This window comes from Haliaeetus leucocephalus, unplaced genomic scaffold (genome assembly GCF_000737465.1).
Source record: "Haliaeetus leucocephalus isolate CR32 unplaced genomic scaffold, Haliaeetus_leucocephalus-4.0 Scaffold240, whole genome shotgun sequence".
Classification (NCBI taxonomy): domain Eukaryota; kingdom Metazoa; phylum Chordata; class Aves; order Accipitriformes; family Accipitridae; genus Haliaeetus; species Haliaeetus leucocephalus.
The window spans coordinates 6,067,648-6,087,246 of NW_010972676.1; the positions used below are offsets into that span (position 1 = coordinate 6,067,648).

General features: G+C 42.8%; 1 protein-coding gene across 1 annotated transcript in view; it reads right to left on the reverse strand.

The window, feature by feature from the left end:
* EPHA4 (EPH receptor A4) overlaps nt 1-19,105 on the reverse strand; it is a 104,894-nt gene extending 85,789 nt beyond the window's left edge. Inside the window, exons 1-2 of the mRNA XM_010568269.1 lie at nt 19,040-19,105; nt 13,924-14,587 (exon numbers count right to left, since the gene is read on the reverse strand). Coding sequence (XP_010566571.1) covers nt 13,924-14,569 — 646 coding nt within the window. The 5' untranslated portion in view covers nt 14,570-14,587; nt 19,040-19,105. The remainder of the gene's footprint in view (nt 1-13,923; nt 14,588-19,039) is intronic.
* Between the last annotated feature and the right edge of the window lie 494 nt (nt 19,106-19,599).

The window sequence follows — 19,599 nt, forward strand, 5'->3', positions numbered from 1 at the left end:
TAAGCACTCCTCATATTTCATGGTAAAAGGTTTTATTTCTTGGTTCCTGCAGCTCAGGTAATTATATCATAACTCAAAGGTGGTGCAAGGCTCGCTATAGCTCTGACCTCGTAAACAATTTTAACATCCCTTCTCTGCATCCCAACAGATATAGGACTGCACCTGAGCAGCCAATATCTCCTCAGTAGGTACCTGTTTATTCAACTTGTAAGTGAGCACATGTGCTGCATATTAAAACCAACCTGGATGGAAAGCGAAGGTTTCTGTCTGCATGAGGGAGGCCATCTTTCAATAAGCCAAGATAAATTTGCCAAATATCTGAGGTGCGTGGGAGGGAACGCGAAATTAAGCCAAAACACAGCACAGACTCACAAAGCAAGGCACAGAGCACTGCATCTGCTACACACATCTACTCTGGGCTTCTTGAAGTGTTAGAGACGGCACGTTGTTTCAGAGCGATGAAAGCAGTACTGCTGCAAACGGGGGCAGAGTAAGGACCCAGACGGAAGCAGCACTTCTGCTTGCCTTTCTGGGCGAGCCAGCAACAGGCAGAGCTCCTTGTGGTTGTTCCACAGCATCCTTGCCATACCACATCGTTACCACGGGCTCAGATAAGGAGGGAACACTAAGGCCGGTAAAATGGAGCTACGAACCTCGAACCTCGTATGTGGAGCCACGATCCTTTGGAAAAGCCAGGGCCTGTTCAGTGTCACTCTGGCTCTGCAGGGGACTAGAACAAACTGATAGAGAGGCATCCAAGATGCCTAAAGAGGGTTCTGGTTAGCTGAAATTAGTTGGTTAGCCAACTGGAAAACTGAAATGCAGGGAAAGAGCTCTAGCAGCCAAGAGACCTCTTGGGGAGAAAGAGGTCAGGAAACTGCACAATCAAGTCTCTATTTCTAGGTCAGACCTCAAGAGCTACCTTACAGATGTAAGACAATGGTGATCCCATGGCAACTGTGAAAAAGCGTTTACCACAAGAGATGAGGCTGGAGACGACCCCAGTTAGTCTACTCCCCTGCCCCCCAGGAGGATAACCTGTACTTAAACCATGCTACTAGATGTCTAACTAACTTATTCTGAAAATCCTCCAGTGCAGAGATTCCCCCACATCCCCAGGCAATCTGCACTGGCACTACAGATCTGTGATTATGAATTTTTTTTTTTCCCCTTGGGTCTACCCTAACCTTCTCTTTTTTGCAATTTAAGCCCATTATTTCCTGCCCTGTTACCAGGTCCATCTTTACAGCCAACTTGTACACACACCTCTGGTTAAAGAGGAAAGGTGAAAGACATTTCAAGGTATCTTCAACTCTAAGCAAGTCCAAACTTTGAACTCCTTAAAGTGAGCTGGACAGTAAATGCTAACATAGGCAGCAGGTATGCCTTAGTCTCTTAAGCCTGCACGAGGACTATGAATCCATTAATCAAGGTCTGGACTAGTCAAAAAGACACCGCCTAGTATTTCAATTATTTCCTTCTGGAATAAGGCCAAAATACACTAGTTGATGTGAGTAGGTAAAACAGAATCCACTACTTTCTGAAAAAACCTCTTTGAGGAACAAATTTTAAAAGTACTCTCTTAAAGGAAATTTATTTCCCCTTATCACATGTACTTTTTTGTAATCGAAGGTCTGCTTGCAAGATTCATGATGCTGAGCTCAGGGCAATAAACAATTTATTTTGCAAAATCACATACAGACTGAATGAAGATAGAGGAATTACAAGCTAATACAGAAAGAAGAGGCAGGTCAAATCAGCACTGAGCTATCCTGGTAGTATCTCTATAGAGCATCAGTAATGCTTAATAAAATTAATTTTATACCAGTCTTCTTGTTCTTCAGAAGGTTTTTAGTAAAAAAACAACAACAAAGTATCTAGAAGAGGACAGGGGTTATTCTCCAAAACCAGCTGTGAGGTCCAATTTCCTATTTCTTTGGCACAACTCACCCATAGCCTCACCACCGTGGCTGACAACTTCCCTGTACAGAATCAATCAGGACAGTGGCACCAATCAGATCCAAGCCTCCAGACTGTGGAAAAACTCCTGGTAAACATTAAAAGCCTTTTTCTGATACCTGCCAACACTATGGCTGGGGAGAGGAGGAGCCTTCATCTTTTTCATCATAAAAAGCACTAGGTAAATTGCCAGAGTATCACATTTCCATATTTGCTTTAGATTATTTTATAATGGGCAAATTCAGCCCTCCGCTATACTTTGACAACCCCTACCAACTCTGTCCAAGTGACCTAAGTATAATATGTGACCCAATTGCATTTTAAAGCCCAAATAAGGTTCTTGCACTCTAAGCTGAGGCAGGCAACTTTTTTCTCTGCCCTACCCACAAGTCCCTGTGACACAATACTTCTGACATATTGCAAATTTCTGAAGAGTTATTCCTTCCAAACAAGTATCTTCCTTGTTATTTAGCTGGGCTGAAGGGCAGTTCACCATCATTTATGACAGAGACACAGAGACAAGTGAAGAGCAATTACTCAGCATTTGTTAAAACAAAGGCCTCGCCTTTAATAATTGCACAGTCACATTTCTTTGCGCAGGGTCAACCAGAACTCCAGAAGGGAAACTTGCTGATTGACACAAATATGTTTGTATTTCGAAGGGCAAACTACAAAGTCAAATAAAAGGCGGTGTTTGCACAAGAGTTAACTTAGCTATTTGGCATTCTCAAAGAGCTCAACAATCCCATGGAAAATTGTCTCTCCTTTGCTCTGCTACAGTACATTTTTAACTCAAACTTTAATACAGGTGTACGAAGAGGTTGCATTACCATGATCCCTGCAGAAGGCTAGCTAAATGCACAACCACAAGAAAGAGGAGTTAATAGTGACCTTTAAAGAAGCAAAGCAATACAGTGGGCAGAGCTCCTCCCCCCTAGTATCCCCACAGTAGGCTGGCAGCTGCTAAAAACTCAGCACAAGTTAGAGCTACAGGGGTCCTCTGATTGCATGGAAGGGGAAACCAATGTCCAACCAAATAGGAAAGACAGAGAGGAGACCTCCTTTCCCATACTTTCATACCCCAATAGCAGTTCATCTTGAACTAAAAGGACCAGCTCTGCACAGTGACTGTTCCAGTTCAGCCTAGCGGGAAGGAGATGCGATACTTAATAAGGCCACATACTGCTCTTCGAACTGCACCATTCCTGTTAAGACAAGGGCAGCTCCCTGCAGTGCTGGATCAGACCCATGGTGCATCTCCTTCAGCCTCCATCAGAGCCAGTGCTGCTCCTCCACAGTGGACAATGTCTCCTGCCCCTTTCTGCAGCCAGCCAGCTGCCCTCCTCGGCAATGCCGTGGCCACACTCCTTTCCCTTCTGCTGCCGCTCCACGCTCTACTGCAAGTGACTGTAGGTGGATTTTGTTCTCCTTTCTCTCACAAATCAAAGTGCTCTACCTATCCTAAAGCTATAATGGGTGCTTTCACAGTGCCCACAACCCTTTGAGCTCACTTTCCCAAGCTATTGGGTGTGTTGAATTCAAGGTTACCAAGTACATTAATTCTGGGTACATTAAAACTGGGTACACGTTACATGTCTTCAAAGAGCCAACGAGAACTTTAAGGTGAATCAACTAAATGGATAAAGGATCTGTACATGGGTAGATTCAGCCAAAAATAATGGAAATAATCTTGCGGGTGATTAGCGATGCACCTTAAGTTATACACACTGACTTCACCTCTTTAGCTGACTCCTTTCAACTTTCCTCCCCACATAGACAGGCCTTTGAACCTCAAAGCATTACAAAACAGTGTACATTATCAGCCACATCTATATGTATGCATGCATACCCAGCACCCACTGAAGTGTCATGTCCAAGTATTGGATCCAGTATTTTAATCTTGTATGGATTTTCAGAAGCAGTCCAAATTTCGGTAAGCCTGACAGAACTGCATCTGGGATTAGCACAGGCGGACAGTTCCTAATGTGCCATGGAAACGACATCAGCAACAAACTGCAAAAAAAGTTCTTTCACATTAAAGTGTAACTATTGCTACTCTGAGATTAAATATTACCTAGAAAGTACTCTCATTAACTGCACAGCCCTTGATTAATGAGCAGGTGGCGTGCATATAGGGACCTGGTCCTGATGTCAGCTGTCTTATTAGCTCTACCCTGCACACTTCTGATCACCACAAAAATAAATGAGGAAATCCAAGAACTAATTATCAGTGGACAAAACATGTCAACCTAATAACTGTGCTACAGTACTTCAGAGATTAAGAGGAGGTTGGCAGATATGCAAGATGCAAACACTGAAGCCACTAAAAAGAAACAGCAACAGATTTCAGCTATCTTCTAGCATCTCTGGTACGTGAGACCACAGGAAGCCTCTCAAGAAATAGTCTCTATTTCAGAATGGCTCCAATGCAATTTTGACTACTGCAATCGTTTGTTCATTGTTTTAACACTGATGGACGCAGGAGGAATGTTCAATGTTAACCCCACTCCCAAGGAGGGACCGGGGGGCTCCCTCTCCCACCAGGGCACAGACATTGAACACTGCCCAAAGGCCCCAGGGAGGCCTTCATCAGAGAGCACGAGTTTGGCAACAAGAAAGCCAGGGGCAGGGGAGAGCAGCCCAGCCAGAGCTCCTGGAGGGTGCCGCTGCAGGTTTGAAGGCGCATAGGCTGGGGCTACAGACCACGCACTGGGGAAGCCAGAACCATCTTCTTCAGTTTGTCGGCAAACACAGTTCTATCTAAGCATCTCCTGCTATACTTATCCAGCAGCCACTGCCCCCAAGCATTTCTGTGAAACAGTAGGGACTACCCACACACCCTCTTTTTAATTTGTGTTTACTTGTCTCTTGAAAAAGCCCAAAGAAATCTTTTACACACACCAGCTAAGTACAACAAAACTGAATACTCCAGCACCTGAAGAGTTCAGGCAACTCGTGCTTTACTATTGATCTCCTATTCCTCCCTACACTTTGGTTCTAATCTTCTCCATAATTACACAAGCTGCCTGACCTTTCCAAAGCTATCAATTCCCCCAAATCCATTTTCAAATGGCAATCCTTGAAAGACCCTGGGCACTGGATCAAGCTGTCTCAGCTTGGTGCAACCCCCGCCGCTATTGATGGCTTTCCCGAAACACACGGGTACAGCTGGCCAGACCCCGAGCAAGGGTTCCCTGGACCCAGCTCCGGAGGAGAGCAGGCAAGGGGAAGGTATTGATCCGGTCCTTTTAACATGCTAATTTGCCCAGTGGCTCCTTCAGTCATTGCCAGGCTGGACACTTCAAAAGGAAACTGTTTTCAAAGCACCGATGTCTTTCAACTGCAGAAAACACTTAAAACTGAAAACAAATGAATTCAAGCACCAAGTTCACAGAAGCCTGGTCGGTATTCTTCAGCTCCCCAGACAGAGATGTTTGATGTATGGAAAGACAGACTTGTTAATTAATGCTATTAAAATGTGGCCTGGCAAAAAGCCTCTGGGATTTAAAATGAGAAAATCCACACCCTTTAAGTGCACACTTTAATATAAAGATAGCCTGTATTAATATCAAAAAAATTCAGCCATAACCTCTTGAAGTGTTCCACTGATTTCCCCCACCGCCACTTCTCAGAAGTAAAATGTAGTTAAAATTAAATTTCTGTAATTCAATTTCTATAATTCAGCACCAACACTGGAGAACATTTGCACCTTTCTTAGCATTGATAATGGGGAAAATAAAGCCGATTGTTCAATCCCTTCAGACCGCTGAGAACACACAGCAAAGGCCAGACAAAACGCTTGGTGTGACAGAGGCATTATTAAAATATTTCAGAAAGCAGCAGCGTTATTGACTAACACATTTGCTACCAACACACGGTCTTCAAATCACTGATACAATGCGAGGAATGGATACAATGACAGGATTTAATTAACAGTCTGTGGAAGTACTGAAATATGTTACATACGCAAGATTTGCAAACAGAACAGAAATCAACTGAGTGTTTTGCATCCATGTTTGTGGCTCACATCAGGCTTCTAGTAAAACTGGAGACGAGCTGTAAAAACCAGGGGTGCTCTCCAAGCTAAGGGAGATAATGAGTTGTAGCTCTGACCCACAGCATCTTACCCTGCTTTCAACAATTAAAGAGCAAAAAACCTGAATTTCCCTTCAAGCACATCTCTATTTCCAAGGCTGAAGTCAGCCTTGGTCAGCAAGCAAGAAGAACTGAACCCAGAGGAAGGAAGAGCCTCAGCCACCAAGCTCAGCCTGCTCCTCTGGGCCCTGGCCCAGGGCAGCTGCGACCCACCGAGCCAAGCCCCCGCTGCACCTGCAGCACCAGCCAGCCCCTCCACACTCACCTGCCCCCACAGCAGGAGGGAATCCAGGATGCCGCTGACCTCTAACCCATGGCCCTGGGGACAAAAAGCCCATCAGAATCCGCAGGAGAGCGTAGGCAAACAGCAGGGAGTCGACTGTCAACCTGACATTGGCTCTGGAGCAGGCAGCATCATCAGAGCAAACTTATTCACAGAAACAAGGCATGAAGAGATAACACCAGAAAACATGAACAAAATGGAACTTGTTTCCTTGCCGCTAAATTGTTAGCTTTATGGGACTTCATGCTGAACGGTATGAAAAAATCCAATTTGCTTTGAAGCACATTAGTCTAACATCCTAATTATTGTTTACATTGCCATTTGCCTTCTATTAAGAATTGAATAATTACCCAGCGCTCCATAGTTTAAAAATACAAGCAAACAGGATTATCTGGGTAATTAAGACACTGTACTGCAGCTTTGTAGTGTGGCTGTACAAAGTATTCACATATACCAGCAGAAGCAATAGTTATCGATTGCCTTAGTTCAAGTGGTGTTTTAAGGAGTTCCAGCGTGCAAGATGGGTAACTCATTAGAGAAAGGTGACCAATGCCTTTTGACAAGCGTGGAGGGGAGGAAGCTATCTTACAGCCAGGACATTAGACCAAGTCTTCCCTCTGGTCTCATCTCAGTCACAGACATCCTGTATGCCTCTAGGAAAGTTACCTAGTCTTCCTCCCTCCGTCCTCCAGCCACTGCAGCACAAGAGCATCCCTCCTCCTTCTGCCCAGGAGCCACCGCTTTGCCCAGCCTGCTCAAACCGCAGCCCCTCTGCAGCTTGTGCATGCTGCACCAGGCCCCCAGTAAATACAAGGCCAGTTTCCAAGCACATCTCTTTCAGTGTGTTTGTAGAGAAGAACTTAGTTTTACAGATTCCTTCAGTGAGATTTAAACCCACCCATCTAAAAAACAAAAACAAAAGTAGACCAGCAAACTGAGTTTCCTCTAGGCATCCATGAGGAAATGAGCCAAAGCAAATATCAACTATACAGTATAGCTTTTTTTTTTTTTTTTTTTTTAAACCTTAATAGCCCATCCACATTGTACTTTAAACAGCATGACCTCCCCTTCTGGGGGACTATTAGGACAAAAGCAAAGTTTTTGCATGTTCCTTTGTTGTTTTAAAGAGCCTCTCCTCCATTTAATTACACCACCAGGTTTCACACTGCGCAGTTTACTACCCCTGTGAAATTACCTTCGAGTTAAACACTAATTGGACATCCAACAAAAATGAACCTCCCCACAACCTTGTTTTTCCTTCTGGTTTCTTATAGGATATGCCCCAACACAATCAGGGTCCCAATTTCATACTACTGATTTATAAAGACACAAAATGAAAAACAGTACTTTAAAGAAATACAGTAAATTTGTGCAGCATGTGTTCTAACTTATATCAATAAACCTTTCAACAAATCCATTTTGAACAAGTCTGTGTTTGGGGAGCATTTAACGAGCCTCAGCTTTATTTCAAGCCAAAGGCAATTTTAAGTAAAGTTGAAATAAAGAAAAGTTAAAAAGAAAACAAAGCCACTAAAACCTAAAATAAAATAAAATATGGGTTCTTGTGTAATCATGAGGCTTAAGAAAGCAGAACTTTTCTCACGGATTATTTTCTTTCGATAAATACAGCAGTTCATTTGTGCATGTTCACCCAAGTGCTACCAGCCCCTTTTCCCCTTTGCACCAAACTATAACTGTAGGCCAAGCTCATTTCTTGCTGCTAGGCCCGCAAAGTGAGGGGCACTACACCAGGGCTAAGCAGATCAGCTCAACACATAGAAAATGTCATAAAATGTAATGCTTTTTGATGCACATGCATGTGTGCACACTTATAGCACAGGGGGATCCCACCTCCCAAAATAGTCATTCCCCTAGTTGAGGTTGTAGCTACAGAAGGGCTTCATCATCACCAGTGAACACCTAGAGAAGATGATGCCCAAGGGCCTGCAGCCCCACCAGGCATGAGAAATGGCACTCCCCGCATCGTTTTACAAACAAGGCCAGGATTTCAGAGCATAGCACTTGCCCACGTGCCCACTTGAAGCAAGCAAGTGGGCTGCAGAGACTGGGGAAGGAGTGACAATCAGTCATAGTCAAGAGGAGACCTCAAGACACAAGGAGCACACTGTGCAAATATTACACTATCTCTTAAACAAAGAGATCAAAAAAAGTCTAAACAGGAACCATGTGCATAAAAATCCAAATCTTTGAGCCCTGCATAAACAGGAGATTTTGGCTGGCATTTCCAAAGGAAGCTCTTATCTCCTTTGTGAAATGGGGAAATGGGTGTGCTACTTTGCATGAGGGTGTATACAAAAAAGATGTAAATGAGGAATTTGCTGCATGCAAAAGGCAAAGCAGCCAACAGCTGCCAAGCCCCATTCACAAGGAGAGCTTCCTTAGTCTCCAGCAAGAGGAAAGAGAAGAGAACCAACATGTTTGCTTCCCAGGGAGGTGAAGCAGGCTCTGAATATTCATAAAATGGCCATTTAGTCATGGGAGTGTTAATTGTCTCTGATTCACAAAACTGTGTGACCTCACCTGTTCCCCACAACATGTCAAAAGGATGTGGCATAACTGGGACGAAACCAGGTAAGATATTTATCTCACAAGTTTGGGGGGCTTTTTGATGCAGTCTCAAAAGACTGAAGTGTACTGCTGAGCATTTCTTTAATCACTTCTCACAAGCACAACAGAGACCAAGCTCAGCAGAGCATATTATTATACAGATAATAACCCTTACCCAGCCAAGATCTAACTACTAAAGTCATCACACACAAGATGAGTTGTCTGGAAAGTTTTGGGGTTTTTTTTTTTTTTTAAAAAAAGACACACACTTTTGTTTTTTAAAGAACACACAAAAAACAGAAGACAGTCTATATGCCCCACAGAGGACTACCCAGACCTGCCATGAAATTCATACCACCACAACATCTCATCTGGCTTTGATTCTGAGGACCATGCTTTTTACTGGTTAACACACAGAATAAGGCCCAGATATTGCTCTCCCGTGTACCAGCACAAATTTTGTCAGGAGTTCAGAAGGAAGCAATCCCAGCCTTTCTCCAAGTGATATACGAAGGGACAATTGCTTGACAACCGCAGCTTGACTTCTGAGGGGGCCAGAGGAGAAAAGCAATACAGAGCCTGCAAGGACATTTAAATGGAGATTTTTAAACGCACCAGGTGGTACAAAAAACACAGAGGGAGCAACCCTTGGAAGATCTATTGAGCTACATGAGAATGTAACATAATCAAATCACTCCTTCAACCAACTAAATTTGGTTCAGACAGACTGTGTTTCAGTACTGCTCCCATGCCCCTCCTGGTAGCTTCCTTCTTCTCAGCTCCTTTTAAAATGTAACATGTTGAGTCTGTGCATTTTTTCCCCCCTGCCAAAAATAATCAACATGAAAAAAATCCTTCTGAAATCTCAAATCAGTGCAGTCTTAGTCACCCTTCTGACTACCCTTTTGTGCAGCCAGACCGTTCATCAGTGTTATTCTGACAAAAAAGGTTGTCTGACTAAAATGGGAAAGTACACACAAACTACTTCACTTCCCCACCCCTACAGAACCCACCATCCAAAAATGTTATCACAGAAAAAAAAATATATATATAATTAGACTGTACCCTTCTGATGTAAACTGAACTGCTCTCTCAGTGATCACAGCCACTCTTCAAAGCCTCCGAGATAAAAAGAATCTTATCATTCAAATTACTACTTCTTAGGGATGCTCTTATCAAAGTTTGAAGGAAAATTCTAAAGCCAGCAGTGATATGAAACCAGGACTGAGCCACATTTTAAATGACATTGGATTTTCTGCCAATTGGCCAATTCACAACTCAAAAAAGCAAGTGTAGATGAAGACAAAGCTGTTGGCTCTCATAACCTTTACAATATCACAGTAAAAATCTCAACTGTCTCACATATTTATACTAAATGGCAGGTCTAAAATTGAAATTTGTAATTTCACAGCATCAAAATCATCACAGATGGCTACAGTCTATTGCTTCTTTAATCTGTCTTTTCTCCCTTCCTGCTTGTTTTCCCTCCTCCTGAGTTAAAAAAGATACGCGATTTATCATAAGGAAATCATAACTAATCCAAACCACATAATATTAATGTGTAACAAAACAATTTACATAACAATGAGGCATACAAGTGAATTTTAAAGTTACCTTATGTCTCAACTTTACCCTAAAGCACTAATTACCTTAGCCTTGAGATGTGCAACTAGTTGGGATACTCATGTTCTATCAACAATATTCCATGTTTATGTTCTCCTAAATGCATAGCCATTAACACGGGAAGTTTGGGTGAGAATAAACAGTAATAACAAAAACAGCAGCAAGTTGGGATTTTTTTAGCATCCAGTTCACACGTATAAATTCAGCTGTAAACAAAGAATCAGTGCTTACCTAATATTTCTACTGATCAGAACCAATCTTGTGGAACCACTCCTGTGACGCTTCCCAAATAAATACAGATTAAATACTTGGCTTCCTTCCCTTCCTACCCTGGGTTTTTGCATATATACATATACATACGCACACACACGGATGTTCAGTAAGACAATTATTATCAATAAAGTCAGCTTGGAAAAAAAAAAAGCAGTCAGAGGAAGGACAGGTTTTTGTCATCATATTCAAACACCTCCATGCCACTGACACTTTTTTTTAAAAAAAAAAAAAACTGTTCAAGGTCAGAGAGTCATTAACTCCCACTACAGGAACCACTTTAGATGTGAAGTGGCTTCCCATTACGCTTCCCACACACACACATTGGAAATTAAGCAAAAGCAGCTCAAAGAAAATGTATTCTTTAAAAAAATCAGAAGGTTGAGTGAACTTGAAGCAGCTTTTAGGGCAACCCAAGCCCCAGCTGCTCTATCGCACCACTGTGCGGCAGGGGGCAGGTCCCAGGAGAGGACAGGGAGCTCCGACATCTCCCATGGATCTCCCAACAAGTGCAAAGCCCCAATCCACCGGCCTAAACTATTTCTGCCCACCAAGCTTTTGTCAAACATTTAAGATCTTAATCAATCCTAACTCTGACCCTAGGATCACAGAGGAAGATGGATGAGGAAAGGGACAACCTCTGACCTTTCCTTGTATTTGTCCTGCCACAGTCAACCTATTGAAAAACAATTGAGGTGGAACCTGCTCACCAGCTCCAGTCCCAGCCCGGCACTCTTTCAAAGCCTTTCCCAAACTCAAAGTCTCTCCCCCCACCCCCAATCCTCTGTACCAAAACCACAGGAATCCTCCTCACTCTATCCTCCTCCTCCTCCCCTCCAAAAACCTGCTGGAGCAGAACGCTTGCTGAACTATGAAGTTAAGTGGGCTAAGAAAAGGGGAAGCCTCATTCAGCAGTGTCAAAGGCCAAACTGCTTTAACGGCCTCGCTGGAAACCAGAGAGCAAGCTGCATAGTTCTGGTAAACTTCATGAATTCATGAAGAGGAGGTTCCTGGTAAACTGTTCTGGCTGGAGAATGGCAAATGTGAGAAAAGGAAACCACAAATAACCACTGATGAATTGGGTTTAGTGCTTTCAAATTACATGCTGGCTCAAATCCTCTCAAAATGACTACTACAGGCCAACTTCACCCTGGAGAGCCCAAGAGACAGAACGTTTGTAAATACGGCATTGCCTGATCTTCCTTCTACTTGGGAAACAGAGAATTGGGTTTCCAGAGCCCAGGCTTCCCTGGGTGCAGCTGAGAGCTGGTATGTAAGCTGACGTTTATCCTCAAGGCCTGGTCCAACACCACAAAAATAAATTTTAAAAGCATCCAACTATCACCACTGCCCACCAGCAAAACCTCAAGAGATTTCCCTTGAACAACACAGGATTTGTTAGGCAATTAGCTAATCACATCTGGGCCACTGACACCGAAAAATGGTAGATGTGTGTCAGAGTGACCCAGTACTGACCTAATAGGCCTTAGGAGAAGGCGGAGTAATCTTTGTGTGATAAACCCAAGATGCTTCCCCCCCATTCACTTCCTCCTCTCACAAACCAGGCTGTAAAGGTGTCAAGAAGCTTTGCCCAGAAGTTAGAGCTATTAGAAAGTAACAGCACCTCCCCAGCCACCAACGGCTCTCCCGAGCAGCACCCAGTCAGTACCACAGCCACAGGTTCACATGTTTAATGATACACAGGTTTTCAAGGTTTCATCTCACAGGATTTAAAAAAAAAAAAAAAAAAAAAAAAAAAGGAATTTACCCCAGGCAGGATGCCCCATCATCATGCCGCTCATCTTTCAGGTCTCTCTACAGCCCATGGTAATTTTGCTGCCGATATGGCACACTTAGGCTTTTTCCACATAGCAAAAACACTAGAAATTAAGGCTGAAGTTTATACTTAGCGCTTCTTTCCTGCCAAAGCTTATTTCAATGCATAATAATGAACTTCATGTTGACTGTAAATTATCATTTAAAAGAAATCAAGTAGGACATTCAAAAGACACTGTTCTCTTAGGAGTCTAGCACAAAAGCAGTCAGTTACTTGCTCTGCTATCTTGTTCTTAGTCTCAAAATGAAAAAAAAAAAAAAGTTACCTAGTGAAAAACACAGTAAAAAGATGTTAAGCAAAGACATCTGGCTCCAAAGAACCTTTTCCAAAAACATGGCTCCAAATCCACTAAGGAGTTGAGCACCTTCAATTCAGCACCCAGCAAAATTAAGCCCACTGACCTGTGCAAGAATCCATTTAAGTTTGATCTTAATTTATGCTTACATGAACAAGAGTTTAGAAGAAGCTGAGGCTAAAGATATTTTATTTATAAACTCCCTTCTCTCCTTCCCTAACCTTTTACAACTTCTTTTTCCAGAGAGGGGAGGTGAAGAGAACATAGGTATTGAGGTTTTTTCTTTTTAGGATAATCTGTTTTTTATACAAACTTTAATCCCTAATTCTGCAGCACACAGGATGGTGTGTGTGGGAGGGTAGGGTGGAGACTTTTAGCATTTCTAAGAGTATCCTAGCACCTCTATTATTAAGCTAACAATGGAGACCCTCTGAGAAATGAAAATATTTAACAAAGGCAGCAGTGTCAAATATCAAAGGGTATTTAGTGCTAAAAATTTGCAACAAGTAAAACACCAAAGACCTCCCCTTCCCAAAGTGGGAAAGTAATCCAGCTAAAACTTCTGTTCCCCCACTCCTGGAGTGGTTCTTACCCCACTGCATTATCCAAAGGAGACTTTGCCAGAATTTCCTGTGCTTAACAAAGTTCACTTCAGAAAAAACTTGAAAGATTTGTCTCTTTAAACAATGGTAGCTCAACTGCACTGTTTTCCAGTCATTCACATTTTGGTGACTATCGTGAGCCAATTCAAATTTAGGCGCCTGCTAGAAAATGTGTTTTGCCTTCTGCCTAGTATGGCAGTATCATTTGTTTTGTATGATATAATTCTTAGCCTTGCCACCTGGAGATATTGGACTTCTTCATTAAACCCCTCTGTCGCACCACATCCCACAGGGGCTGCTAATTACTGGCTTTACTCCATTTACTCTCATCTCCGATTCAATTATGCATTCAACTAAGCCCTAATGAAGAGTACAATACAGCTCATCCTACCTTGGCATTCACCATTACGTTCTTCATAGCCAGCATTGCACAGACAGTTGCCAATGGGCACCAGCCATTCGCCATCTGCCCCACAGTACATTTTTGGCACATCCTTCTCTTCCGAGTTGTTGACGCAGGAGCCACGAACCTCCACCAGAGAGGATGTATCAGCTCCAGTAATGGTGTCTGGAAACTGTGCCAGGTTTCGAACTGTTAGCGGGCACTTCTTATAGAAGACACGAACAGACACCAAAGCAATGCAGGCACCGACATCCTGAAAAGCCAAGTAAAATCCTTTCTTGCTGAGTGGTCCCACATCCCGTATCTCTGTATTCAGCTTCATGATCCGGTCACCAATGTCCACCTGGGTGAAGCTCTCATCTGCAGCGATGGTGTCAATCTTGGCAAACTGGCTTTCTCGAATAAAACGCTCCTTATCATTGTTTGATTCATAGTAATAAAGGTTGAAAGTCTCTTTGCAAGTTCCCATGACACCTGGCAGGCTGTTGCAGTCTCTTAGCGTGAACTTGATTTCAATATATACCCTTTGAGCCCCCTCACGGGGAATCCAATCAGTTCGTAACCAATTATTCTGACTGGGCTCCATCACGTTGCAGACTTGATAAGTGCGGATCGGAGTGTTCTTCTCATCCATAATGCTTACTTCCTCCCACTGCAAAGAGGGAAAGGGGAAGAAAAATATATGAGTATTAAAAGGAACAACAGAGCTTCACAGCAAGCATAATCTGCACTTTCACAACTAATGTGGTGATTGTATTTTTTCTATTACAGGAAAACAAACAACAAAAATCCCAAGCAGACCAAGCCACAACAAGGACCTCAACTACTTGGACATTAAAAGAAGAATCTGTTCAGGAGAAACAAGCTCCAAATCAAGTAACACCTTGAGGAGCAAGCATGTGTTTTAAAGGCCCTCTGAACCAATCCAGGAATGCTCTATCAACTGACTATGTTTATATGCAGTACAGTTCAGTCCGCAGGGCCCTGCCTAGATCACGGCTACACACAGCACTTCACAGACTCATAGTATAGCACTGACGCTACAGAGTTTCCTCTGCAGCAGAGGCGGCAGGTAATGCATGGACCCCACCTTGTATGTCGGAATATCAAACAGTGAGATCGCATGACTTAGTCACACAAAAAGCACGGTGCAGAGAGAGTAACATCCATGTTCCTGGCATCACTACCACGTATTTTAAACTCTTAAGCTACCCCTTATTATTTCTCTAAGCTACCAACTACTTTCCTGGGCTAGCAATATCCCAGACACACTCAAATAGTCTTTACCTTGGAGCTGGGCAGAAATAGCTGTCTACAGAGAACTGGATCCTTGACTTGGGTGGCACTTAGAAATAGGACAACAGGTGAGGAGACAACATCATCAGTCTACCAGCAACACTGCCATAACTTTGCTATCCAAACAAAGTTTATTAGCAGGAAGGTGGGAAAAGAAGGAATATTACACATCTTGTCCTAGAGGAAATGTCAGGAAATAGCTAAATTCATACTCTCAAAAATCCAAAAAGGTTAGCAGAGAGGGTAAGTGCTGAAAGATCAGGGTAGCAGCATGCTTCAAAACTCAAACCCTCAACTACATCCCTCAAATCGAGTTCAGGCATCTTCAGAAGTGCCAAACTAACCAGCAACATAACTATAAAACAACAATACATGCAGTCCAAGGAAAGAAGAGATCTGGCCCTGATCCAGTAGTTCAGCATGAGGAACTTAGAAAAGGAAAGCACGCATAATCAACAGTTTCAAAAAAATTGTTTTAAGGATTATCATAGACAGAAGAAAGTTTATCACAGTGCACTCCTGGGAGGGAGAGAAGGGAAAGTAGAGGCACTAGGGAGAGATATCTTTCCAGCAAAAAACCCATAGCACTTCAGTATCAGAAAAATCCTTCTTAAAAAAATAATGTATTAGATAATGATATATTGTCTGGGTTTGCAGGCAATACAGGGAAAAAAAAAGAAAATATAACATAAAAATAAAAAATAAAATATATAATTATAAAAATAAAATTATCCTTGGAAAACAGTAGTAACTTTGAAGAGACTTCCCAGAAGTGCTTTTCAGAACTCCTGAAGCCGTGGCTTTGATAAACAGAAGCCGCCTTAACATTAAGGGGCTTCTTGTATAATATCCTGCATTCTTCTCACAAGGGTTGCTCTTATGCAGTGATTTTTACTTAAAAAGATTCCAGCTTAGCTGAATCCGTTTATAGAATGACAGTAGTTAGCACCATGAGTCACTAGGAGCAGAAAGAATAATATTTTATTTGCTGCCTAGAGATAACTGCAAATTAAGATGAAGGAGAGGGGGAAATCAATACTCAGCATGTCACTCCTTTTCACAGAAAAGGAAAAAATAAATCTTAAAAAGTCATCTATCAATGTAAAGCGTAGCATCGTGTTAGTAAGAAGACAGAGTTGTTTAATTTACAGCTGCCACAGAGCTAGTTTACTGTTACAATATTGTCTTTATAATCCATCACTTTCCATTCTGCTTATCTTCAAACCGTCTACCCTACCTATATTGTGTGTGGTACAAGAGAGAGGAAGCATAGGGAAATAATACTTGTTGATGGGATTTCCTTTACTGCATTTACACAATGGAGGATGCTGCTAGAGGATTCAATAAAGAGACCGCTGAGGTCAACAGACAGACTGCAACTAAATCCAGCAAGTTTCAGATCAGGTTCTCAATACGCACCGTCTCCTGACAAACACACAAATATATAGAGCTGGGTTTCTTATTTCATAGAGACATGTACACAGAACACACCTAAGTGCATCTTACTGCCAGAGCTGAAAATAACTACAGCCCCAAATTTCCAGCCACTGTAAATGATTTGTAACTCTAAGTACGGTGGTCAAAGCTGTAACTTTTTGCTATCAAGCTGAAATTAGCTTTTATAATTCAACTCTTCCCAGAGTTTAATGATGCAGAGTAAAACATTCAGGGCACAAAACCTGCTTTTCAACTGTGAAATGCAAGAGTAAATCATTAATTACATTTATAATGCAATTCATTAATTCCTCCAGGGCTACTATATATTTGATTACTGCTAGTCACTGCTAAATGACTGTGTTTATTTCCAGCCCTTCTTATCCACACAACCCTCACACGTCACGAACTCTGTGGTATAGATGTAGAAAAATACCTTTTTTAATAGACAATAAGGCACACACAGTTAAAGAAAAACTAGCACTGAAGGACAGAATCTTTTCAGAAAGATAAAGGAGTTCCTTTCTGCTGCTTGAAATAAATCTACAGCATATGAAGTTAAAATAAATGCTTTCCAAGCACTGTATCTCAGAGACAGACCATGTACTCTTAAATTTTTCACTACTGGCTTAAAAATAGAACACACATATGTAGGTTTAGTGAAACAAGTCACGTCTACAATAACAGCACACATCTTCTCAAGCTTGCATGGTGCTTTCAGAGAAAACATGAGGGAAGAGGGGAAATCCGACAGCCATTAATAATATACAGCTGTCCTCTGATCATCAATTCTACTACCAACTTATTAAAACTTGTATTTTAGGTCCTGTTTCAATATACAGCATAGATATCCCTTGGAGAGCTGTATGAAAGACCCCATCTCATTAACTAACCTTTCCAGGGTACAGGATTAACAAGGAAGCCCAACTCTCACCGAGATAGAGCTGTACCTTTCCACACTGTCAAAAGATAAGGGCAATTGCCTGCAATCAGCAGTGAATGTGCACCATTGGTGCTGCCAGAGGCCTGCCAATCACTTCCCCATCCTTTGAAAAACCGAGTTTCAGGGACAGCACAGTGTGCTCAGGCAGAGCACAAGCCAGGACTGTAGTCAAGTTCACCCAGAACAACAATGGGGAGCAAAACAATCCCCCATTCTCCCATGTTATGGTTATTCAGAGCTTATGCATAATGCATCACTAGCCAACGCAACCTCGGATTCCTTCCACTCACTGCTGTTTCCTTAGCTCTGCTTCTTCTAATTACAAGCAGGAACGCGCACAAAAAAGTAAATTTGTAGATTTCCTGAAGAATCCAGGGCTTTGTTGTGCATGGGTCCTGATCTTTCAGCACTCTTACTTTTCAATCAGTTTGACTTAGTTACTTCTGCTTGAGCATACTAAGCTGCTTTACTCATTTTATAATGTTAAAAGCATTTGAGATTTTTTTTATATATTAAAGTTCAGTGTGCGCTGCTGGCATTTTTCTTAAAATTATTCACTTTAAGAAAGAAAAAACCTTCCTAATTGCTTATTTAAAAAAAAAAAATCCCAAGAGATCCCATGAAGTACAGTCTCACCAGATCCCACCAACTCCAAAGTCCAGTGCTCTCAGGAGTTCCCCACAGAGGCCCTGGGCACCCTGCAGGATGGGGCAGCACAGATGAGGGAACAGCAAGGTGCCCACCCACTAATATAAAGCTAAATTAGTAGATAACTTGCCTGCAGCTCACTAAGCAAAGGGGCTCTAAGCCCTGGTGATGAATGTGTGAATCTCTTAATGTCATCACATCACCATCGGGCAGTGAATTCAAGCAATCCCCTCTTACAATTGCCTCTTTGAAAAGTACATAAAAAGAAACTCCAAGGCATCACCATCAAGTACGGGGTGCTTCAGTTTATCTGTTCAGAGACCAAAACATACGATGTTTACACCCTGAAATAGGACAACCGTCCTGTCACACCAAAAAGTCTATCTTGTCTATTGATCCCTGCTCCTTCATCCAGAAATAGAACAGCAATTCTCCCAGCTGAGATGACCCGCAGATAAAATAATTACAGTCAAGAATGCCAGTTCAGTCACCAGATCGCATTTCTTGGTAGTATTTCAGTTTTAAATAGGCATCTAAGCCCATGCCTCAACCAATCTCCTAAGTCCGAAACCTCTTTTCTGCCCTTTTGGTTTCCACTTCTTCCGTGACAGAACTATCCAAAGGGAGTATAAAGTTTCTCCAACAAAGAGTAATTCACTTGGTAAGCCAGGGAAGAAATCTGACCTCCTCACCACAATCAACAATAATCGAGTCATTAGGAGACTCTGAAAGTTACTAATCACCCCCTTTACCCTTTTGATCAGATAGCGGTTTAAAACTTACCCCTCCTTCCAGAGGACTTGCTATCCACCCCAGTTCTCCCTGAACTGATCTGGAATCCAGCAAGGTAACTGCAGAAAGGTACAAATAAAATAGATTAAATTCCAGCTGCCAGAAGGCAATATTAAAATAAATCGTTTACCTGAGCTTTTCCATATGTGCGGAGCACGATCGCATCCGCCTTCAACTCGAAGTGAAACGTTATTTCCGACTGCGCCAATACCTTAAATAAATTGAAACTCTGCCTGGCTCAGATCCGAGGAATCGCACGCTCGTTCCTCCGCGCGTTAAAGCCGCTCACAGGGCGCGGAGGGAACAGCGAATTCCCCCGACGCCTCCGGCAGAAGGCACCCAACGGTGCTCCTACTTCAAGGGAAAAAGCGGCAGCCTGCGCGCCGGCCGGCCCGGCCCGGTGCGCTCCCGCGGCGCCGGGTACGCCGCGTTTTCCGCCGGCTGGCACCGGCGCAACCGCACGTTAGCGAGGAGTGGAAAACTGTTGCCCGTCGGGACCTCGGCAGCGTGGCCGGGCACCGGGAGACCTGGCGGGTGGCCTCCCCGACGGG